Raw genomic sequence first — 25,685 nt, 5'->3', positions numbered from 1 at the left:
TCCAATCAAAAGAGATAGGGTATCAGTATGGATAAAAAAAAACAAGACCCATCTATACACTGCCTACCAGAGACTCATTTTAAACCTAAAAGACACCTGCAGATTGAAAACGAAGGGATAGAGAAACATTTATCATGAAAATGGATACCAAAAGAAAGCTGGAGTAGCAATACTTATATCCGACAAACTTGACTTTAAGCCAAATATTGTAATGAGATGAAGAAGGGAACTATATCATAATAAAGTGGACTATCTAACAAGAAAATCTAACAACTGGAAACATTTATGCCCCCAACATGGAAGCACCCATAAAACAATAACAAACTCAAAAAAAATAAAAAAATAAAAAAACAATAACAAACATAAAGGAACTCAATACGAGAATAGTAAGGGACTTGAACACCCACTTACAGCAATGGACAGATCGTCTAAGAAAATCAACAAGGAAACAATGGCTTTGAATGACACACTGGACCAGATGGGACTTCACAGATAAATTCAGAACATTTCATCCTAAAGTTGCAGAATATATATTCAAGTGCACATGAAACATTCTCCAGTATAGATCACATGCTAGGTCAAAAAACAGGCCAACAAGTACAAAAAGACTGAGATCATACCATGCATATTTCCTGACCACAAAACTGAACCTTGAAATCAACCACAAGAAAAATTTGGAAAGACCACAAACACATGGAGGTTACACAACATGCTTCTAAACAATGAATGCGTCAATCAGGACGTCAAAGAAGAAATTAAAAAAAAAAATACATGGAAACATGAAAATGAAAACACAATGGTCCAAAACATTTCAGATGCAGCAAAAGCAGTCCTAGGAGGGAAGTATATAGCAATACAGGCCTACCTCAAGAAGCAAGAAAAATCTAAAATACAGAGCCTAATCTTACACCTACAGGAGCTAGAAAAAGAACAAATGAAGCCTTAAAGCCAGCACAAGAAGAAAAATAATAAAGTTTAGAGCAAAAATAAATGATATAGAAATTTTTTTAAAAGCAATAGATCAATGAAACCAGAAGCTGGTTCTTTGAAAATATTAATAAAATTGATAAACAGCAGGCCAGAGTCATCAAAAAGGAAAAAAGACCTAAATAAAAATCACAAATGAGAGAAATCACAACCAACATCACAGAAATACAAGCAATTATAAAAGAATATTATGAAAAACTATATGCCAACAAAGTGGACAACCTGAAGAAATGAGTAAATTCCTAGAAACATATCAACTATCAAAATGGAAGAAACAGAAAACTTGAACTGATAACCAGCAAAGAAACTGAATTAGTAATAAAAAATCTAACAAAAAAAAAGGTCCAGGGCCAGATGGCTCACAGGTGAATTCTACCAAACATCTAAAGAACATCAATACCAAAAAGTAAAAATAGAAAACTTCCAAACTCATTCTATGAGGCCAGCATCACTCTAATATTGAGACAAAGACTCCCCTAAAAAAGAGAACTACAAGCCAATTTGCCTTATGAACACAGATGCAAATATTCTCAATAGTAGCAAATCAAATCCAGCAGTACGTTAAAAGACTCATTCACCACGATCAAGTGGGATATAGTTCTGTTTGCAAGGGTGGTTCAATATTCACAAATCAATCAACATTATACACCACAACAATAAAAGGATAAAAGCCATATAATCCTTTCAACAGATGCAGAAAAAACATTTGATAAAGTACAACATCCATTCATGATAAAAGCACTCAACAAAGCAGGGTTAGAGGAAACACCATAAAGGTCATATACAAAAAAACCCACAGCCAATATCATCCTCACTAGGGAAAAATTGAGCTCATTTCTTCTGTGGTCAGCAACAAGACCGGAATGTCCACTCTCACCAGTGTTATTTAATATAGTACTGGAAGTCCTAGCCTCAGCAATCAGACAACACAAAGAAATAAAAGGTATGCAAATCAGCAAGTAAGAAGTCAAACTTTCACTATTTGCAGACGACTGACACTCTACATAGAAAACCCAAAAGACTTCACCACAGAATTGCTAGAACTGATATACAAATTCAGTAAAGTTGCACAATACAAAACCAATGTACAGAAATCTGTTGCATTTCTCTACATCAATGAAGCAGCAGCAGAAGAAATCAAGGAAACAATCCCATTTACAATTGCACCAAAAGCCATAAGATACCTAGAAATAAACCGGACCAAAGAGGTAAAAGATATGTACACTGAAAACTACGAACCACTGATAAGAAAAATTGAAGAGGACACAAAGAAATGGAAAAACATTCCATCCTTATGGACTGGAAGAACAAATACTGTTAAAATTATGTTATAGGGATCCCTGGGTGGCTCAGCAGTTTAGCATCTGCCTTCAGCCCAGGGCATGATCCTGGAGACCCGGGATAGAGTCACACGTCAGGCTCCCTGTGTGGAGCCTGCTTCTCCCTCTGCCTGTGTCTCTGCCTGTTTCTTTCTATGTCTCTCATGAATAAATCAATCTTTTAAAAAAAAATTATGTTTATAATTTTTTAACAACACATTTAATGCAATCCCTATCCAAGAAAACCCAGCATTTTTCACAGAGCTAGAACAAACAATCCTAAAATTTGTATGGAACCACAAAAGACCCTAAATGGCCAAAGAAACCTTGTAAAAGAAAAGCAAAGTTGGAGGCATCACAATTCCGGAGTTCAAGATATATTACAAAGCTGCAATAATCAAGATAGTATGGTACTGGCATAAAAACAGATCAACAAAACAGAATAGAAAACTCAGAAATGAACCCACAACTGTATGGTCAACTAATCTTTGACAAAGGAAAGAATATCCAATGGGAAAAAGACCATCTCTTCAACAAGTGGAGTTGGGAAAACTGGTCAACAACATGCAGAAGAATAAAAGTGGACCACTTTCTTACACTAAATACAAAAGTAAATTCAAAATGGATAAAAGACCTAACTGTGAAACAGGAAACCATCAAAAACCTAGAGGAGGACACAGGCAGTAACCTCTTTGACATCAATCGTTGTAACATCTCACTAGATGTATCTCCTGAGGCAATGGAAATAAAAGCAAAAATAAACTATTGGGACTTCATCAAAATAAAAACGTTCTGCACAATGAAGTAAACAGTCAACAAAACTGAAAGGTAAGATATGGAATGGGAGAAGATATTTGTAAATTGCATATCTAATAAAGGGTTAGTTTCCAAAATATATAAAGAACTTAAAAAACTCAACACACAAAAAACAAATCATCCAGTTAAAAATGAGCAAAAGATGATGAAGAGACATTTTTCCAAAGAAGACCTACAGATGGCCAACAGACACATGAAAAGATGCTCAACATCATTCATCATCAGGGAAATACAAATCAAAATCACAATAAAATATCATTTCACACCAGTGAGAAGGGCTAAAATGAACAACATAGTTAACAACAGGTGTTGGCAATGATGCAGAGAAAGGGAACCCTGTTACACTGTTGATGGGAATGCAAACTGGTGCAGCCACTCTCGAAAGCAGTATGGAGGATCCTCAAAAAGTTAAATATAGAACTACCCTACAATCCAGCAATTGCACTACTAGGTATTTACACAAATGATACAAAAATACTAATTCGAAGGGGTACAAACATCCCAGTGTTTACAGCAGCACTATCTATAATAGCCAAATCATGGTAAGAGCCCAAATAAATATTCATCAACTGATGAATGGATGAAGATGTGGAAGATACACACACATACACACACAGAATGGAATATAAAGCAGCCATAGAAAAAGAATGAGGGATCCCTGGGTGGCTCAGTGGTTTGGCACCTGCCTTTTGGCCCAGGGCACGGTCCTGAAGTCCTGGGATCGAGTGCCACGTCAGGCTCCCTGCATGGAGCCTGCTTCTCCCTCTGCCTGTGTCTCTGCCTCTCTCTTTCTGTGTCTATCATGAATAAATAAATAAATAAATCTAAAAAAAAAAAAAAAACAATGAAATCTTGCCATTTAACAAGAGTAGAGCTAGAAAGTATAATCCTAAGTGAAGTAAGAGAAAAGATAAATACTAAATTATTTCACTCGTGGAACTTAAGAAACAAAACAAATGAACAAAGGGGGGAAAAAAAGAAAGAGGGAGTCAAACCAAGAAACAGACTCTCAACTATAGAAAACAAACTGATGGTTACCAGTGGGGAAGTAAGTGGGGAGATGGGTAAAAGGATTAAGGAGGACACTTGTAATGAGCACCAGGTGTTGTATGAGAGTGTTGAATCACTATATTGTACACCTGAAACTATTATTATGCTGTATGTTAACTAACTGGAATTTAAATAAAAGCTTTAAAAATATATTAACAAATGGAATCCATCATATAGAAATGAGCTAATACATTATAACCAAATGTTTTATCCTAGAAATGAAAGAGTACATTCTACATTTGAGAATCAATCAATGTAATTCACAAAACTGAGATTAAAAACAGAAAAACCATATATTACCATCTCAATCAATGTAGAACTCCATGACAAAAATCAACATCTAGTCATTAAAAATTCTTGGTAATGTTATGTAGAAAGGAATTTCTTTGGTCTGTTTAAGGACAGCTACAAAAAAGGTACATCTAACATCATAATTAATGGGGGGAACTTGAAATGATTGCCCATAAGATGAGGAGTAAGTTGAGAGACGTCTGCTCTCATCACTTCTATTCAACAATGCACTGTAAATTCTAGACAATGCAATCAGGCAAGAGAAATAAATAAAAGACATTAAGATTGGAAAGTAGGATTTAGGGGTGCCTGGGTGGTTCAGGGGTTGAGGGTTGCCTTTAGCTTGGGTCGTGATCCCAGGGTCTTAGGATCGAGTCCCACATCAGGCTCCCCAGGGGGAGGCTGATTCTCCCTCTGCCTATGTCTCTGCCTCTGTGTCTTTCATGAAAAAATAAATAAAACCTTAAAAAAAAATGTAGGATTTAAAATGGTCTTTATTCATAAATGACATGTAGAACCCCCAACAAACCCTAAAAAGGAATTTTTTTTAAAAGCTACTAGAACTGATGAGTTTATTAGTAAGACTAATACTTACAGAATACTACATCAATACACAAAAATTAGTGTATTTTATACAGTAGCAAAAATCAGTAAGAACAAGAAACTAAAAAAATAAAATAAAAAAACAAGAAACTGAAATTTAAAAAACATGACCACTGACAACAGCATCAAAAACATGAAATACTTGGGATGCCTGGGTGGCTCGACAGTTGGGTGGTTGGCTCAGAATGTGATCCCAGAGTTCTGGGGTGAAGTCCCACATTGGGCTTCCTGCATGGAGACTCTTCTCCCTCTGCCTATGTCTCTGCCTCTCTCTCTCTGTGTCTCTCATGAATGAATGAATGAATGAATGAATGAGTAAATAAATAAATAAATATAATCTTTTTAAAAAATGAAACACAAAAGACCTAAAATACTTCACTACTGAAAACTATAAATGTTGAGAGAAATTAAATAATATCTAAATAATCTAAATCTAAATCTATCTAAATAAATGAGAGATACTTTGTTCATGTGTTGGAAGGCTCAATTTTTCTACAATGTTAATTTGCCCCAAAGTGAGCTATAGATTCATGTCAGGCAGTTCTCTTCAAATCCCAGCACAGTGTTTTATAGAAAGGACAAGTTGACTTTAAATTCACATAAAAATGCAAAATAAAAGAGAACAAAATTAAAGGGCTACTATTACCAGATTTCAAAAATTATAAAGCTACTACAAAGGAAACAGCACAGCATTTGCATAAAGATGAGAAAATCAAGAGAACGAAAGAGACTTCAGAAATAAACATATACATGGATAGCTGATCTTTGACAAAGGTACACGGCAAAGAAAGGATAATCTCAACAACTGGACATCTATTTGCAAAAAAATAAATAAGCCTTGCTCCATATATCTCATATAACATACAAAAATTAACATAAAATGGCAATTAGATCTAAATCTAAGACATAAATGTATGATATAAATGTAAGACTTAAAGCAATAAAATATCTAGAGAAAACAGGAGAAAATCTTACGTTCTTTGATGAGGCAAAGCTTTCTTAGACTTGATACCAAAAGTACAACTACACAGGGAACAAATGGATAAATTGGCATTTATCAGTATTAACAACTACTGCTCTCTAAAGGCACTGTTAAAAAAAGAAAAGATAAACCATACAGTAGGAGGAAATAACTGCCAAACATTTATCTCATAAAGACTTGTATCCACAATACCCAAAGAGAGACATCAGAGAAGACACCAAAGTAGGAAGCTCCAATGACGGAAAAGTGCGTGTGATGTAGAAAATACTCAACAGATATTTTACCAAAGATTTTTTTAATCCTATATACTACTAACAAGCAATGATATAATTACCTGGGTACCCCCATCATCAATATAGTTGCTAGGAATTTATAAATCATCATTCCATGACACTACACTAGAACAGATATATTTCTCAAACTACAGATGAGAAAATTTTAAACTCTAAATTATTTGCTCAAGGCCACATGAGCTGGATAAAGCAAGCAAAGATAAGCTTGACAAATCTAGCTAGGATTAAAGGAAAAAAAGACTATTGGCTTCAAGGCCACTTGATGATACTGTCTCCCTCAGTAATATCTATTCCAAGGTAAACCTTCTCAGAGTACAGCTACTGGAGCTTTCTTAACACTCACCCATACTGACAACTATGCAAAATAAGGAAATAGAGGAAAAAGAAGAAAATACCATTTTTTGTTCTTTCTGGTTCTCTTTCTTATATTCTACATTATGACAGCCTTCTTCAGGGATTTGAAAAGTCAAAACAACAATGCATAAAAAAAAATGAACTGTCTTTAGGTACCTAGGAGATATAGTAATGTCACATCAATATAATCGTTACCAAATTACTTCAGAGTTCAACCTGAAAGTGATCAAAAAACAAAAGTGGGCAAGGAAAATGTTACAATTTTTTATTTAATAGTCACATGTTAAAAGTTGTCATAAATTGTTCAGATTCTATAAGGCTTGGTGTTGAGGAAAGAAGTATGTAAACATAAGATAGATCACTACTTCCCATCAACAAGTATGCATGAAAAGATAATTCTATACCACTCTGAGGAAATTATCTTATGTTTCTCAACTCTAGATGCAGATTTGAGTCATCTGAGAGCTTAAAAAAAATCCTAATGTCTAGGCCTCACCCAAGACCGATCAAATTAGAATCTCTGCAGGTAAGACTCAGGCATAAGCTTCCTTGGGGATTTCAATGAACAGTCAAGGTTGAGAACCACTACTCTAAGTGTTTGTGTATATGTAATATAAAAACATATATACATACCCAGTATGTAAACTGTCATGTAACTGATTATTCTCCCAAGAAAATAAATGAGTTGGAGCTAGGTTTAAATTATTCATGCCAGAGATAATAATTTATTTCATTAAAATACAGTGTATGTCTCCAAATCACTAATAGACATATATGAATGAAAATGATTTTGCTTTCCACAAAAGGGATCCATACCCAGCCAATTAATACTAACATTAATAATTAATATTAGACTCATAAATGTTTTATTTCATTCAAAAATGCTAATTATTCTACTACTCACTATTTTAAAAATGAGCTACAGGCTAACTAAGGTGGTCTATGACCAAAGTACCCAGAACAATAAGCACAATAAGGGTTGGCAAAGGGATCCCTAAATCTCCTTAAAAACTCAAGGGATTCCTGGGACTATCTAGAAATCTAAATGGACTACAACAAACCTGATCCATTAGAAAGGGAAACTGACGACATAGAAGAAAGGCAGAGGTAAGGAGGGAAGCAGAGGGAAAGTTGGAGGAATAGCCTTGAAAAAGTTAGAGGAGCTGGGATTTAGTACAGAAATAGAGGGGTTTGGCCCTACAGGCAGTCCATCCATAATGCAGAAGGGACAGCAGGGTTTAGATTTAGGTTGGGATCTGACCAAGCAAGTGTTAACCAAGGGGAGCAAGACTGCTGAGGGTATACACAAGGCAAATGGAATTTAAGCTGGATAAGAACCATGTGAGGACTGAGGGGAGCAAGAAATAGTAAAAGGGAGGTAGAAACAATGGATCTGTGGTGTGGAAGAACTACTGAAGTTAAACTAATAGAGGGAATGAACTAGAAAGTTAGGCAGTCTCAGAGAGAGATGAATCCTTGAGATTAAAATCATGGAGGGTCTTCCAGTTACTGGTTATGATAAAGTCAAGAATATGATCAAAGGAATGAGTGGATAGAGAAGAGTGGAAGCAAGATACCAACAGAAGTGCAAGAAACTGAAATGTCAGCATGTTGGAGCAATGATCTACTTAGTGAAATCACCAAAAATTAAAACATGATGAGTGAGAGTAAAAGTGAAGCATGAGAAATGTGATGGAATCACCCAGAGATCAACAAATGACTACCATGAGGTGATGTGGGATCAATCTATTAACATGAAATTCCACACTGGGGAGTCATCTCCAGGAAGAATTCTTGGAATTAGAACTGAGGAGCCAAGAAGACAGATCCTATAGGAACCATAAAAATACAGAAGAACAAAATACTAACCCTAAAAAAAAGCTCAGTCTAATACAATAGTGATGACCAACATATATCATGTACAGCACAGCAATGACTATACAGGAGGAAAGCAGGTACTGCTGAAGGCCCAGTGGATGGATCAGAGAAGATTCACAGAGGTTTAGAAGATGTGACATGTGAGCTGAGTTTCAAAAATGAGTAAGAATAAAAAGACCTTCAAGACGAAGAGACAGTACAATATAGGCAAAGCAGAGAGATGTAAAAAAAAACATGAAACATTCTAAAAAATACAAACAGTTCAACATGATTAAGGCAGAAAGAGAATGAATATGAAATGAATATGGATTAATGGGTATAAAAGAGAGTCAGGATAAATGACCTAACAAGTAGACCAAGGCCACAACTTTTTTCTCTACACAAATAATGTTATGAACAAATTAAACCAGAAATCCTTCTTCAAGTCTCTAATAAGGAACAAAATTAACAGATTTCAATTTCATCTTATCTCCCTTACTTAGAAGGAAGTATTAGAAAACAATTCAATAATCCAATAGCCATTGCTTTATACAGATTAGTGAACTTTTAGAGAATCAATTGCTTCAACATAACAAAAATTTATGATCATTATCATAACCTCCAATCCAAGATTAAAAATGTACAATGGAAATTTGTGTACAACTGAGACTTTTTAAAACATATGAATAAGCTCAAACATAAATGAGTTAATTATAGACTTGTAACATGTATATATATAAACATATGTAGGAGGCTATATATAAATATAAGCTGCTTTTCCACTTAAGAGAATATTACAAATGAATGCATAAATAACAACAATACTGGTACATACAACTTTTATAAATAATGAAACTTATAATTCCATATCACACTGGAAAAGATGTCTCAGTAGGTAACTGTTGTTATATTTACTCTGTGTTCATTTTTACATTAGCAGTTATAATTTAATGGAAAAAACACTGCTCTTGGGAGCCAAAAAACACATATTCAAGTGCTGGCACAGGCACTTATGAGCTATTATTAAGCAAGTCACTGAACTTTTCATTTTCAGTGCCTGAGTTAATTTACAAAACAGAAATCAAAATCCACATTTCATGATTTGTTAAAGTTTTTCTGAAGTACTATACCTAAAGGAGCTTTGTAAACCATGATGAGCTATAAAATTGTTTAGTTACAGACTTGTAAATATTATTAATATAAAACTAAAAGCCTGCAGGTAATCTGCTGCCCCTCCCCACACACACAATGAAGCACAATTAAAACCTGAGATGATAAATCTGATAGACTTTGATAAGTATGTCTCACCACCTCTCTTCATAACCTTACCTTCGAATGAGCAGGCCCTCTTTCTTTCAGAAGTTTATACTGGGGTTGGACTCTATTGAAACGGGCTAACTCATTTACCAGACACATTGGAGTTTTCTCTTTGGGGTTTGCCATTTTATCTTGGAGAGAAGCTGTAAATAAAAAGGCTGTAAAGTTTTTGTGAAGAATTACTTTACAAAATGGAAGAAAAGCTACTTTTGACTTTTTTAGATTGAAGTTAGATTGAAAATTTGGATTAAATTATTTTCATGAATTTTATATAAAAAAATTCAAATCCTCTAAAGTCTTCCATTACATGCAACAGAAATATGTATCACATTTTAAACAATAAATTAAGGTAATTTTTTTCCCTAAGTACTTAAGTTGTTCTCTATACATTTTTTGATAACAGCATGCTTAAAGATTTTTAAATAATATGATTATAATAACTTTTAGCTTATAACTTTCCTCTGAAAAAATTTTAGCATAAACACAAAATTCTCCTGATTCTTATTACTGTAAAAACTAAATTCTGACTGGGGCACCTGGGCGGCTCAGTGGTCGAGCATCTGCCTTTGGCTCAGGGCGTGATTCTGGGATCTACCTATGTCTCTGTGTGTCTCTCTCTCATGAATAAATAAATTCTTTAAAAAAAAAAACTAAATTCTGTCTACCTATTTTATCATTTGATCTTTCTTTTTCTTCTAATTTTGAGGCAGCATATTAATTGGAAGAGCTCTAGACTTGGGAATTAAGTCTAAGCTCGTACTTGCTCTGCCAACTACTATTTCTTAGTAACTTCCTTTTTTGTTTTTTTAACAAAATTTTAAAAGAAGTAGAAAGTATAATTAAACAAATGTTCATGTTCTTACCACCTAGAACTGAAATTAGTATTTTCCATGTTTAAGTCTTATTAAGAAAAAGTATTATATTCCAGTTAAGTTCCCTTTATACTTTCTAGAAACCACTACTATTTGAATTTAGAATATATTCCTCTGGAATATTTTAAAATACATTTATATGCATATATGTATATCCATGAAAAAATACACAGTCTTGAGATATACATGGTTTTGTAGCCACATTAATAGTAATATTAAAAAGATATAATTTTCACGACTTACTCTCTTCACTCTTCATTATGTTTTTTATGTTATAACTTACATAGACCCATTGCATTACTTTTAACTGCTGTACAATTTCCATCACAATACCGTATCAGTTTTCTAATCCACTCCCCTACTGATAGACATTTAGGTTCTTTCAATTCCTTACTCTTATGAATCAAAACACACTGTCAAATGGCACTTAGAATGATTGTACCAAATTACCTTCCTCAAGCAGTACAAGAATTACCACTTTCCTTCAGCCCTGAAAATATGGTCAGGTATTTTAATTGTTGACAATCTGATGTTTGTTTGACAAATGGCATCCCACTATTAGTTTTTGTTTTCCCCACTATTATTTTAATTTGCGTTCCCATTCTCCTACTGAGGCTAATCACCTCATGTTATCAATCATTTGGGTTCCTTCTTTGGGAACAGCTCTTGTCCTTCTTTCTATTGATTATTTTATGTATTATATTTATCACTTTTTCTTTTGTAGTCTGTGCTTGCCATGTCTTGTTCAAGAAATTCTTCCCTAGTCTGCAAGGTCTTAGTGATTTTTACTTAACTAAGCCTTCTATGTTTTATCCTTAAGATAAGGATAATAAATCTATCCTACTTATTAACTCACAGGTTGTTTTGAGGTTAAGATTTTTTTTTTTTTTTTGAGGTTAAGATTTTTAAGAAACATCTTAAAACCTAAGCATAAAACATGCAAGTGGTTTACTTTCTGCTTATTTAAACTAGTCACAATGTGTGGAGAATACATTAAATGAATGGCAGTAGGGGGTTTTAGAAACTTTATAAACTTTCTATGGCAAGTTTAATGAACAAAACAGTACTCTTAACTTTTTCATACTCTTTTCAGGATCAATAATTTAATATAATAATTCAATCATAATTATTATGATTAAGAAATTATTTGAAAAAAAAAGAAATTATTTGATTAAAAAACTACATAAATACCTAGAAAGGCACAAGTAAAAGAAGAAAGAACCTAAGCAACCAACTGTAGGGGCAATACAGTGACAGTGGATTCTACAGTTAAACCATTCTAAGTGGCCTGCAAAACAAACACACAAAACTAGTAATTATTACTTTTTGAAACAGCACAAAAAAGGCAAGAGTAAGTCAAGAGAGGTTTGAGGAAATCTGCATCTTACTCACTCCGCTGTAAATTTTTTAAATTGTACCAGAAAGTCAGTCATTACATAAAATACAAAGTGACCTGGGCTACAATCAGTTTTGGTCCTTGCATACCAGGGCATTAAATAACTCAAGTACAAGAGATAACACAGATACCCGTATCTATATCAAAAAGCAAAGAAAAATGACAATTTCTTAAAAATGAGAAAATATTAAATTCTGCTAAAAATCATCTAACACTTACATAGCATTTATACCATTGTACAATTTTCATAACTCAGCAATGCTATATATTCATCTGCTAATATGCAAAAAATAGTAGCATAACAAATACAATGTGATAATTTTATAGTGAAAACTTTTAATAGCATAGGTTTTTAATATTTTAAAATGTGATTAAAATGATAAGTTTATAGTTCTGTATACTTGTTTGGTAAGAAAACCTGATCTAAATCCCTTAAAGGAAAATGTCAACTAATACCATAGTGTTAAGCTTATATTCTTTTAACTTTGACTTTCTGTTTCATAAAAATTACACGAATCCAATAAAACATTTCAATGTGTAGCTCAAATTTTGGTGTGAAAGGTGTGCAAATATGCACAGGATCTCACTTAGATAAAGCTTTATAACTAAAATTTAAAGGTTTAAATTTGGTAAATTTAAAAATAATTAGTCGTAGTTGTAATTTATTTTACAAAATTATTAAAACTTTATTTTAAATAGCAATAGGCACCCAGGTGGCTCAATTGCTTAAGCAGCTGCCTTTGGTTCAAGTCATGACCCCAGGGTCCTGGGATGGAGCCCCCATCGGGCTCCCTACTCAGCAGAGAGCCTGCTTCTCTACTCCCTCTCTCTCTGCTATTACCCCGGCTTATGCTCTTTGTCTCTCTCTCTCTCTCAATCTCTCTGTCAAATAAATAAATAAATCTTTTAAATATATAAATAATAAATAGCATGCCTCTATTTAATCAGGAATCTTATTAACTACTTGACAGAGCTCAGTGATAGAATAATAATTAAAAATTAAACCAAAAAAAAAATTAAACCAAAATCTTTGGGATGCCTGGGTGGCTCAGTTGGTTGAGTGACCAATTTTTGACTTTTGGCTCAGGCCAGTCATGATCTCTGGGTCACGGATCAAGCCCCATGTGAGGCTCTGCACTCCGTGGAGAGTCTATCTGAGATTCTCTTCTCTTCCTCTCCCTTTGCCCCTCTCCCAATCCTGCAGGCATGGGCTCTTGCTCTCTCTCTAAACAAATAATAAATCTCTCTTTAAAAATTAAACCAAAATTTTAATAAAGCATCTGTAAAACTATAAAACAAATTGACCTATAAAAATTGAAATCTGGGATCCCTGGGTGGCGCAGCGGTTTGGCGCCTGCCTTTGGCCCAGGGCACGATCCTGGAGACCCGGGATCGAATCCCACGTCGGGCTCCCGGTGCATGGAGCCTGCTTCTCCCTCTGCCTATGTCTCTGCCTCTCTCTCTTTCTCTCTTGTGACTATCATAAATAAAAAATAAATAAATAAATAAATAAATAAATAAATAAATAAATAAATAAATAATAAAAAATGAAATCTACAAACTTAATTCATATATAACTTCTTAGAGAAGTCAATAGTGCAAAAAGTGAGAAATACATACACAGTTGCATAAGTATATATTGTCAAAGGACCTATGAATGTGTTCACTGAAGATATTTTGAAATAGGCTTCAAGTAATTTTGGTGGCCCGGATAGAAACCTACTTAGAAGTAAATAAAATTAATGATAATGGATTTCACAATCTAAGACTGCTATTTTGAGAGAGCAACTGCCATATGATGGTTAGGAGCCTGTTTTGGATATCTCTGCCACTTTTTTACTGATATCTATATAACCTTGAAGAAAGTATTTAAAGGTCACTTTCCTAGACAGTCAAATAGAAATAATAGTTGTTTTTGTATTACTGGATAATTGTATGGACTGAATGAGATGATGCAAGAACTGTTAACAATGATAAGAATCCATTATTACTCTGATTATAAACAATTTGTTAAGACACCACCATCAAATTATGAAAAGTGATACAGTTTCATAAACTTCTTTTCATAGTCCTCCAAGCCAAAGTATTCTGAGTTAAAATGTTCTGTTAGGATGAGTTGATTTTATTCATACAAATAGACTTCTTTAATATTCTGTAAAAATCATGTGTTATTTTTTCCACTAACTTATGACATCCTAAGTTTGTTTCCACTGAAAAATTCCCAATTGCGATATAAAAGACATTTAAGATTTCTCATATTTGCATTAAGGGAATATTCTCTGTTGATAGGAAATTTGTTTAAATTTCATATAATTTGTATAAATTTCACTATAACTTTGATAAGTAACACTAGTAAATAGATCCTTTAACAACCATAACAGCACATTCAACAAAAAATATACTCTTCTGGGGATCCCTGGGTGGCTCAGTGGTTAAGTGCCTGCCTTCGGCCCAGGGCATGATCCTGGAGTTCCGGGATCGAGTCCCACGTAGGGCTCCCTGCATGGAGCCTGCTTCTCCCTCTGCCTGTGTCTCTGCCTCTCTCTCTCTCTCTCTCTCTCTGTGTCTCTCATGCATAAATAAATAATTTAAATATATATATATATATACTCTTCTTTTTGAGATATACCCTAACTTTTATATTTTTATAAAATGTCCTGACTCTCTGGAACTTCAATCTTTAAACTATACCAAAATAATGGAGCTGAGAGTTTTCAATCAACAGGCAAAATCTCTGTCCTGGGCGCCTGGGTGGCTCAGTGGTTGAGCATCTGCCTTCGGCTCAGGTCATGATCCCAGGGTTCTGGGATCAAGTCCTGTATTGGGCTCCCTGCTGGGAAGCCTGCTTCTCCTTCTGCCTATGTCTCTGCCTCTCTCTGTGTGTTCCTCATGAATAAAAAAAAACTTTAAAAAAAAATAATCTCTGTCCCAAAAGTGCTCCCAGAATGGTATAAGAAACAGGCACAGGGATCCCTGGGTGGCGCAGCGGTTTGGCGCCTGCCTTTGGCCCAGGGCGCGATCCTGGAGACCCGGGATCGAATCCCACATCGGGCTCCCGGTGCATGGAGCCTGCTTCTCTCTCTGCCTATGTCTCTGCCTCTCTCTCTTTCTCTCTCTGTGACTATCATAAATAAAAAAATTAAAAAAAAAAAAAAGAGTTCAGTAAGAAACAGGCACATACAATAAACAAATCTACAGTATAAGTGCTATAATAAGGCTGTTATAGGAACTTCTTAGGTGAAGGAGGTACTGAAAGGCAGGTTTCAAGAGATGGTGGTTAGATTAACTAAGTAAAGTAGGAATTCACCAAGCTAGCAAGGGTAGAAGAAAGAAAGACAATTCAAGCTTGTCCATAGCACACATGCAGTAGCAAGCAAATAACATACATCACATTCCAGCAAATAAAAGTGGATCATTAGCAGAAAACAGAATGCCTAGAAGGAAACAGCAGAAAAAAACTGAACAGAATCCACCAAAACACCAAAAGTTTCCTAAGCCAGAACTTAGAGTAGCAACATTTTTAAGGTAGTTAAATTGCAGCCAGAGCTGTTGCTAATACATAATCTACCTCACCTGCCAAGGCAAGTCTCTCCACAGAAGAATCCGTTTCCATCCCTGATCCCAGGAATGACCTGGACACAGTTTCTAAGTTTCTTTGCTGGTTTCCCTTCCCCTGTGTCCTGCTATTGGAAGTGACTCATTCTAATTCCCAATAAAAGGGGGGGGGGGGGGGGGGGGGGCGGGGGGGGGACAAAACCAGAGTCAAAAGAGGAAAAAAAAAAAAAGGCAAAAGAGCAAAAGAGTTGCATCATCTCATTCAATCCATATAGTTATCCAGTAATATAAAAGTGCAAAGAGTCCACATGCTCTTGCCTTGTAGGAGAAAGATGACTTCCTATCTATATCTGTAACTGAAACAAACCATATAACTTTAAGTTAGATTATAAGGTTGTCCAAGTAAAACCACTACCCAAGAATCAAACTGTTCTAATTGTCTACCAATTTGGGAAAAATTTAGGTTCCTACCTCATATAAACACAAAAATAAATTCCATAAATATTAAAATGTAAAATATAAAATATGACAAAAGCACAAGAAAATTTAGCTAAATATCATAATCCTGAAAGATAAAAGGCTTTTCTAGATAAGAAGGGAAACCTAAAAGTCATAAGGGCATAAACTGGCAGATTTAATAACATAAAAATGTAAAACTCCCATACAAGCAAAACACATCACAAATGATCCTTAAAAAGTATACAAACTGTAGAGAAATATTTGCAACATGTAAAGAAAAATTGCTAACACCCATAAAATACAAAGATGATAAAAAGAAAAAATTTTTTAATCTGACAGAAAAAAAGGCAAATGCACTCACAATCGACTCACAATATAATTTGAGTATACATTCGTTCAAAATACTAATGTCTAGAGAGATAAAAATCTGAATTCCAGTGAAACGTAATTTACCACATTAAACTGGTAAAGATGACAAAATGATCATATTAAGTATTGGCAAGGCTGTGGGAAAATGGGTACAAACTATGCTGATGCAAACACAACTTAGGACAAACTTTCTGGTGAGCAATTCAGCAATACCGATTAAAGTTTCAATTGCAGGGCACTTGTTCCCAAAGTCAATTAAGCCTCTGACTCTTGGTTCTAGCTCAGATTGTGATCACAGGGTTGTGAGATTCAGCCCCAGGATGGGCTCTGCACTCAGTGAAGAATCTGCTTGAGTTTCTCTCCCTCTCTGTCTGCCCTAAACTCCTGCATACATGCTCCCTCTCTAAAATAAATAAGTAAATCTAAAAAAAAAAGTTTCAATTGCATCTATCTTTAAAACACCAATTCAGGGATCCCTGGGTGGCGCAGCTGTTTGGCGCCTGCCTTTGGCCCAGGGCGTGATCCTGGAGACCTGGGATCGAATCCCACATCAGGCTCCTGGTGCATGGAGCCTGCTTCTCCCTCTGCCTATGTCTCTGCCTCTCTCTCTCTCTCTCCGTGACTATCATAAATAAATAAAAAATTAAAAAAAAAAAAAAAAAAACACCAATTCAAAAAAATAAAATAAAATAAAATAAAATAAAATAAAATAAAATAAAATAAAATAAAATAAAACAGCAATTCTCTATCTTCTCTATCTATGTATTCATACTACGGGAAAACTCACATAAAATATACCGTGACATGGACAGCCCAGGTGGCTCAGTGGTTTAGCGCCACCTTTGGCCCAGGGCCTAATCCTGGAGACGGGGGTATCAAGTTCCGCGTCGGGCTCTCTGTGTGGAGCCTGCTTCTCCCTCTGCCTGTGTCTCTGCCTCTCTTTCTCTCATGAATAAATAAATAAAATCTTTAAAAAAATTATATACAGTCACAATCTGCATAGCAAGATTGTAATTCAAGAACTATAGACAAGCTAAATATTTATCCATCAACAATTAATTAAATAAACTACAATGGGACGTTCAACCTTGAAAAGATGAGATACAGAGCTTATGCACTAATATGGGAAATGTTACAAATGTTAAATGAAAAACAGGGAGCTTACTGCCCGATTTTTTTTTTTAAATCAGGCATCTATGTATTAAAGAAGAAATGCAGGCAACTGGCAGAGAACAGAGGAAATCCTCACTTTCTATTTGAAGTACCACATTGTTTTACCTTTTTATGATGAATATATATATACATAAACTTATATTTAAAATATTTTACAAAGCCATTCCAAAAGTAGGGAGTGGTTTATAGTGTAAAAGTCTTATTAGACGCTATTTGCTACTGTCTTTGCTTTGCTAGTCTTTGCCGGGCCACCAAGGTTCTGAAAAACAGTAAGATGCTCAAGGACCTGATTCAAAGCAGGTCGTAAGTGTCATGTCTACAATCCCTAACTTACAAATGAAGTCACCTTGGGATTTAAACAATGCTAAAACATGGTGTAACCTTACCACATTGGATATGATCAATCTTAATTTTAGCCATTCTAATAGCTGTGTAATGGTATCTCACTGTGATTTTAATTTGCATTTCCCTAATGACTACATGTGTTGATCTTTTCATTTTTTCCACACTATCTGTATTTATCCTGTAATGAAGCATCCATCTGAATATTTTACCTATTTTTTAAATTGGGTTATTTTTCTTATTGTTTTATTTGAAGAGTTCTTTATATATTCTAAATATGTCATTAATCAGGTGCATGTTTTGCAAAGATTTTTCTCCCAGAATCTGGCATCTCTTTTCATTTTCTTACCAGGTCTTTTGAAGAGCAGACTTAAATTTTAGTAACATCTAGTTTATCAATTTGTCCATTTACACATTGTGCTCTTGGTGTTGTATCTAAGAAATATTACCTAGTTGAAAGTCTCAAATATTTTCTCCTACATTTTCTTCTAGAAGCTCTATAGTTTAAGGTTGTACATTTAGGTCTCTGAGCCATTTTGAAATAACCTTTGTACATGGTGCAAAATATTGATTCAGTTCCATTTTTTGTAGATCAATATCCAAGGCTCAAGCACTATTTGTGAAAAATGCTATTACATTTTTCACTGTATTGCTTTTTATGGCTTTGTCAAAATCAGTCATTGGTATGTAAATGGGTTTATTTCTGGACTTTTTCATTGATCTATTTGTCTATTTTTAATGCCAATTAATTAATTTTACTGTTGCTTTATAATATTTCTTGAAATTAGGTAAGAGAGTCCCCCCAACACTGTTGTTTTTCACACTTGTTTTGGCTATTCTAAGCTCCTACATTTACATATGAATTTTATTTTAGGCAAAAATGCCTGCAAGGATTAGGGAAAAATTACCTTGAATACACAGATTAATTTGATGAAAATCAACATTTTAACAAAATTGAGTTTTCTAACTCATGTACAGGCTATACAGTTGATTCTCAATATTGAAATAATAATATATCAATGATAATTATGTTTTATAATGTCACCATGAACAGTGAATTATCACTGCTGCTAGAGAAAAGAGAAGTTCCTATAAACTTGTGTCATAGTATTTTTCTCAATCAATATGTAACCTTGTCTTTTATGTATTTCCACTACTTAGTAAATATTGTTGATTCATTAACACTGAACTCAGAGCTTACAATATTCTAACTCCTGCCTGAACTAAGCTTATCTAAATACATGTGCCTTCTCTATAAGGCACATCACAATTTTCTTGTGCTTAAGAATTCTACACAGCACTTCAGCATCATGTTTAGGAACCATTTTAAACAACTAAATCAACAACAACAACAAAAAAAACTACAAAAATACTAAAATTGTGGCACTGAATAAACCAAGTAAAGGACACTGGCTTAATGCATGAGAACTAAAACAAGAAAACAGAATGTCACCTTGTTCATTCTCATTTCAGACTATACATTGGGAAACTCAAATTTTGTGCCACTCTGCAAAGCACTGCAAGTATTGATTTGGGGATTACAAATATATATGTATTTTTTTAAGATTTTATTTACTTAAGAGAGTGAGAGAGAGAATGTGAGAGAGAAAGCAAGGGAGAGGCAGATAGAAAGGAAGAAGCAGACTCCCCACTGAGCTGGGAGCCCGATATAGGGCTCAATCCCAGGACGACAAGGATCATGACCTGAGCCAAAGGTAGACACAACTGGCTGAGCCACCCAGGTGCCTCAGGATTACAAATATTTTAGCAAATAGTTTAATTCAAAATACAGAATCTGTATCAACCGTCTCTATTTAGGTAGCTTCACTTTTTTTCAAAGATTTTATTTGAAAGAGAGCAAGCACAGGTGGGGAGGGGCTGAGGGAGAGGGAGAAGCAGACTCCCCACTGAGCAGGGAGCCCTACACAGGGCTTAATCTCAGGACTCTAAGATTATGACCAAAGTAAACCAAAGGGAGACAACTTAACCAACTGACGGAGCCACCCAGGTGCTCCAGTATCCTTCACTTTCTATCAATGGTATTTTGTAGTTTTCAATTTTAACATATTTTAATGTATCAATAAGTATTTCATATTTTTATATTTTTAAGTGGTAATTTTTATTTCAATTTATGGTTGTTTCTTACTACTTCACAGAAACCCATCTGATTTTTGTAAATTAATCTTATATACTTCAACCTACTAAACTCATTCAATTAGTGCTAATGGGATTCTATGAGATTTTCAACATAGACAATCAGGTCACCTGTGAATAAGAATAGTTTTACTCCTTCCTTTCCCATGTGAATAACATTTATCTTTTTTTGCTTCCCTGATTGCACTAGCTAGAACCTCCAGGACAACGCTGAGTAAGACTGGTGAAAATAAACATCTCTATCTTATTCCTGATTTTACAAAGAAAGTATTCAATCTTTCACCATTAAGTACAATGTCAGTAAATGAGGTATGTCATGAATGTCCATTATCAGATTGAGGCATCTCACTTCTATTCCTAGTTAAAGGTTGTTTTGGGTTTTTTTAAATCAGGAATGGTTATGAATTACTCAAATGATTTTTCTGCATTTATTGAGATGATCATGATTTTTACTTTTTAGTTTGTAAATGTGAATTATATTGATTTTTGGTTAAACCAACCTTGCATTCCTGGGATAAACGTCAAGTGGTCATGACATATTAACCTTTTAATACACTGTTGAATTTGATTTGCTGAAATTTGGTTTAGATTTTTGCATCTATATTCACAAGTTGTATTATTCTGAAGTTTAATTCTGGTTTCCCAGTAATGCTAGCATCACAGGCTTTGGAAAATATTCCCTCTACTTCAAATAATTTTAAAAAGTTGATGTAGAATTGGTTTTTTTTTTTTTTTTTTTTGCATTTTTAAGAGTTTCTTTCTTTTTTTTTTTAATTGGTGTTCAATTTACTAACATACAGAATAACACCCAGTGCCCGTCACCCATTCACTCCCACCCCCCGCCCTCCTCCCCTTCCACCACCCCTAGTTCGTTTCCCAGAGTTAGGAGTCTTTACGTTCTGTCTCCCTTTCTGATATTTCCCACACATTTCTTCCCCCTTCCCTTATATTCCCTTTCACTATTATTTATATTCCCCAAATGAATGAGAACATATAATGTTTGTCCTTCTCCGACTGACTTACTTCACTCAGCTAGAATTGGTATTATTCAATATTCAATATCGTGAAACGATCCAGACCTCAAGTTTTCCTTTTAAGGAGATTTTTAACTACAATTTCAATTTATTTAATACATAGAGGGCTATTCAGATTATCTATTATTTTCTTCTACTTCCTTTGGGATTAATTTACTCTTCTTTTCCCACTTTTTTAAAGCAGAAACAGAAGTTATTTGAGATCTTTATTTTCTAATGTAGATATTTAAAGCTATAGACTTCCCTCTATAGATGGTGTTTTAGCAGCATCTTTAATGTTGTTTTTGTTCTCATTCAGGTTAAAATATTTTCCAATTTCCCACTTGATTTCTTCTTCTAACAGATTACTTATAAGCATGCTATTTAATTTCCAAATATTTGGGAATTTTTCCAAGAATCTTTCTATTAATGATTTCTAATTTAATTCCACTGTGGTCAGGCAGCCCCAGTGGCGCAGCGGTTTAGCACCGCCTGCAGCCCAGGACGTGATCCTGGAGACCCTGGATCGAGTCCCACGTCGGGCTCTCTGTATGATGCCTGCTTCTCCTCCCTCTGCCTGTGTCTCTGCTTCTCTCTCTTTCTCTCTGTCTCTATGAATAAATAAAATCTTAAAAAAAAAAAAAAATTCCACTGTGGTCTGAGAAGATTCTTTATGAACTGAATCCTTCTAAATTTATTGAGACTTCTTTCACAGTTCTATTTTGGTAAATGTTCTGTAAACTTTTGAACAAATATGTAATCTGCTCTTCTGTAAATATAGGTATAAGTGAAGCTGATTCACAGTAGCATCTAACTTAATTGTACCTTTGGTAATTTTCTGTCCACTTGTTACATCAATTATTGAAAAGGGTTACTGAAATCTCTGACTATAGTTGTGAATTTGTCTTTGCATTTCTATTAATTTAGTATTGAATGTTTTGAAGTTCAGTTATTAGGTGCATAAACATTAAACCCACTATGTCCTCTTAATTAACTGACCCCATTATCACTATGAAATAACCTTAATCCCAGATAATACTGAAATCTCCTTTGTCTGAAATTAATAAACTCACTCCAAGTTTCTTTCAAATAGGTTACCACACTGTATCATTTTCCACTCTTTACATTTAATCTATTTGTATTTCTAGTTAAAAGTGCTTCTTGTAGTAAGTATATCGTTGAATTTTACCTTTTACTCAATCTTGGCCTCTGAATGGGGGTATTCAGAATATATTCACATTTATGTATCTAATGTGGCTATTATTCATTAGAACATTTCATCTTGCTCATTAGAACAAGTCATCTTGCTATTTATATTTGTCCAAGCTGATCTTTCCTTTTTCATATTGTCATGACTTCTGTTTGATTATTTTACATGATCTGCTTTTCTTCACTTCTTAGTTATGATTTATTTTAGTGGCTGCCTTAGAGTTTACAATATATATCTTTATCACAGTCTATCTTTAAGAGATATTAAAACCACCACCCAGTGTAGAGCATAAGAATCTTATACTTCATTTCTCCCTCACCCTTTAAGCTACTATTATCATACATTTTACTTTATGTATGCTATACACCATACAGTATCTCATTAATATTTTTACCTAAAACTATTACATTTTAAAGAGATTAAGAAATTCTATATATTTACCCAAGTAGTTACCATTTATTATGTTCTTTTTTTATTATAATTATTCAACTGATACCATTTTCCTATGTCTGAGGGGCATACTTTAAAATTTTCCTGAAAGGGGACCTGGGTATTTCAGTTGGTTAAACATCTGACTTTGGCTCAAGTCATGATCCCAGGGTCCTGAGATCTATTCCTGCATCAGACTCCCCACTCAGCAGGGAGTCTACTTCTCCCTCTGCCCCTCCCCTATGCTCGTGCTCATTCAGTCTCTCTCATGCATTCTCTCTCTCTCTCAAATAAGTAAAATCATAAAATAAGATACAATAAAATTTTCTTGTAGTGGAGGAAGTGTTAGCAATTAATTTCTTCAGCTTCCCTGTGTCTGAAAATGAATTTTTTCATCTTATTTCTGAAACAAATTTTTGCCAAATATAGAATTCTAGGGAGATTACTTTTTCATCTTTCAGTATTTTGAAGATGCTATTCCTCTGATTTCTTGCTTATATTGGTTCTGACAAGAAATCTAATACTATCTTTATCTTGGTTTCTATGTGCACAACTTGATCATGTCTTTTTCTCTAACTCCTTTTAAGATTTTTCTCTTTATCACTTGTATTTGGTAATTTGAATACCTGGGTGTAGTTTCCTCTTTACCTCTTATACTTAGTAGCTCACTGAACTTCCCTATGGTTTCATCTTAATAAAACTTATTTGGAAAGTTTGGGTTTATAGTTTCATCTTAATGAAATGTATTTGGAAAGTTTTTGACCACTATTTCTGGAAATACATTTTTATGTACCCTGCCATTTTTAGGAACTCTATTTATATATTTGTTTGAGGTATCCTACAGCTAATCGATGTTTCCCCCCTTTTTTTTTCTCTGTATGTTTCTTTCAGATGGTTTCTATTGCTATGCCTTCAAGTTCATTAATCTTTTCCCTGCAAGGTCTAATCTGCTATTTTTCTCATCCAGTATACTTTCCATCTCAGATGGAGTTTTCATCTTTAAAAGTTCTATATGGATCTTTTTGCATCTTACATGTTTCCAACTTTCTAAACATATGGAGTATAATTATAGCGAATAGTTTTAACATCCTCTGCTAATTCCATCATCTATGTCAATTCTGTATCACTATGATTATTTTCATTATGGGTCATGTTTTTAGGCATATATGGGAATCTGAATGACATGCACTATGAATTTCAACTTGCATGCTGGTATTTCCCACTCCTTTTTTTTTTTTAAGATTTTATTTATTCATTCATGAGAGACAGAGAGAGAGAGAGAGACAGAGGGAGAGGCAGGTTCCACACGGAGCCCGATGTGGGACTCGATCCCGGAACTCCAGGATCACACCCTGAGCCGAAGGCAGGTGCTAAATCGCTGAGCCACCCAGGGATCCCGTATTTCCCACTCCTATAAATCTTTCTGAACTTTGTTCTGGGATATAGTTAAGTGATTTGGAAATATTTTGTTCTCTTGCTTTTATAATTTGTGATTCAATTCCAGAGCAACATTTCCTCAACTAGGGGAATGTGCCAAGCTCCACACCTCAGTTCTCAGTGCCTGGAAGTCTCTCAGTGCGGTAGGCTCAGGCCATTGTAGGGCTTACCTCACTTGTTTCTTGCCAGTCAAGAATCACTGACCATCACTGCCTCATGTGCAATGTCTTCAAAATTACATTTTGTGTACTCTGTTTTATGGAGCACGGGATTGTTTCATGATGAGTATAAATAGAGTCCCTCTTACTACATATGAGCCAGATGCGATCTTTGTACTTTTAATCTTTACCCTTATATTCAACATAAGTTTCTTGACACCATATATTTGAGTATTGCTTTTCTAGCCAATCAATCTGAATATTACTTTGTAACTAGATTGTTTAGGTCATTTATATTTAATTATCAAAAGAGTAAGATTTAAATCTATTATTTTGCTATTTTTGTCCCATTTCTTGTTTATGTCTCTTGTTTACTCCTTTTTTCACTTTTGCCTGCCTTTTTGTGGACTGATCAGTTTATAATATTCAATTTCATCTCCCACCATGGGCTTATAAATTATTTTTCTTTATTTTTTATTAGCATTTGTTCTAAAATATACAAAATATACCCTCAAATATTATACCACTTTACATAGGGTATAAGCACCTAAAAATACTATACTTCCCTTTCTCCTGTACCATTCTCCATGCTACTGACATCAGTTAATCAATCTATTTTCATGTATGCTAGTACACTAATTCACTATTATCTTTGCTTTATTTTTTTAATATTTATTTATTTATGATAGTCACACAGAGAGAGAGAGAGAGAGAGAGAGAAGCAGAGACACAGGCAGAGGGAGAAGCAGGCTCCATGCACCGGGAGCCCGACATGGGATTCGATCCCGGGTCTCCAGGATCGCGCCCTGGGCCAAAGGCAGGCACCAAACCGCTGCGCCACCCAGGGATCCCTTATCTTTGCTTTAAATAACTATCTTTTGAAAGGTTTAAAAATGAAGAAAATATATTTTATATTTACCCCATATTTTATCATTTCTTGCACTCTTCATTCGTTTTCACAGATCCAAATTTCCACCTGTTAAGTATTTTCCTTTTGTCTAAATAGCTTCCTTTAAGATTTCTTGTAGTGCAAATCTGCTGAAAATAAATTCTCCCAGATTTTGCTTCTCAAAAGTTGTTTCCATTGCAAATCATCTATCTGGATAAGGAACCAATATCCAGAATATATAAAGAATTCTGATCTCTCAAAAACAACAGCAATAAATCTCAATTTTTAAAAAAAGGCAAGAAACTCAAATAGACATTTCTTCAAAGATGATATACAAATAGCCATCAAGCATATGAAAAG

The 25,685-nt window shown here is 34.4% G+C and overlaps 1 protein-coding gene across 14 annotated transcripts in view; it reads right to left on the bottom strand.

The window, feature by feature from the left end:
- The window catches only part of STAU2 (staufen double-stranded RNA binding protein 2), a 297,993-nt gene that overhangs the window by 249,300 nt on the left and 23,008 nt on the right, over positions 1 to 25,685 (bottom strand). For 4 of the 14 annotated variants that reach the window (XM_077876547.1, XM_077876552.1, XM_077876542.1 and 1 more), the window contains exon 1: positions 9,882 to 10,027. The exons of 4 other annotated variants lie outside the window; for them this stretch is intronic. In XM_077876547.1, the coding sequence (XP_077732673.1) occupies positions 9,882 to 9,995 (114 nt within the window). In that variant the 5' untranslated portion in view covers positions 9,996 to 10,027. Of the gene's footprint in view, positions 1 to 9,881; positions 10,028 to 25,355; positions 25,536 to 25,685 lie in introns of those variants that run through there. 6 more of the 14 variants (XM_077876549.1, XM_077876550.1, XM_077876551.1 and 3 more) reach the window with 3 other exon arrangements.

This window comes from Canis aureus, chromosome 28 (genome assembly GCF_053574225.1).
Source record: "Canis aureus isolate CA01 chromosome 28, VMU_Caureus_v.1.0, whole genome shotgun sequence".
In the NCBI taxonomy this organism is placed as follows: Eukaryota; Metazoa; Chordata; class Mammalia; order Carnivora; family Canidae; genus Canis; species Canis aureus.
This window is presented reverse-complemented; position numbering and strand designations above follow the sequence as displayed.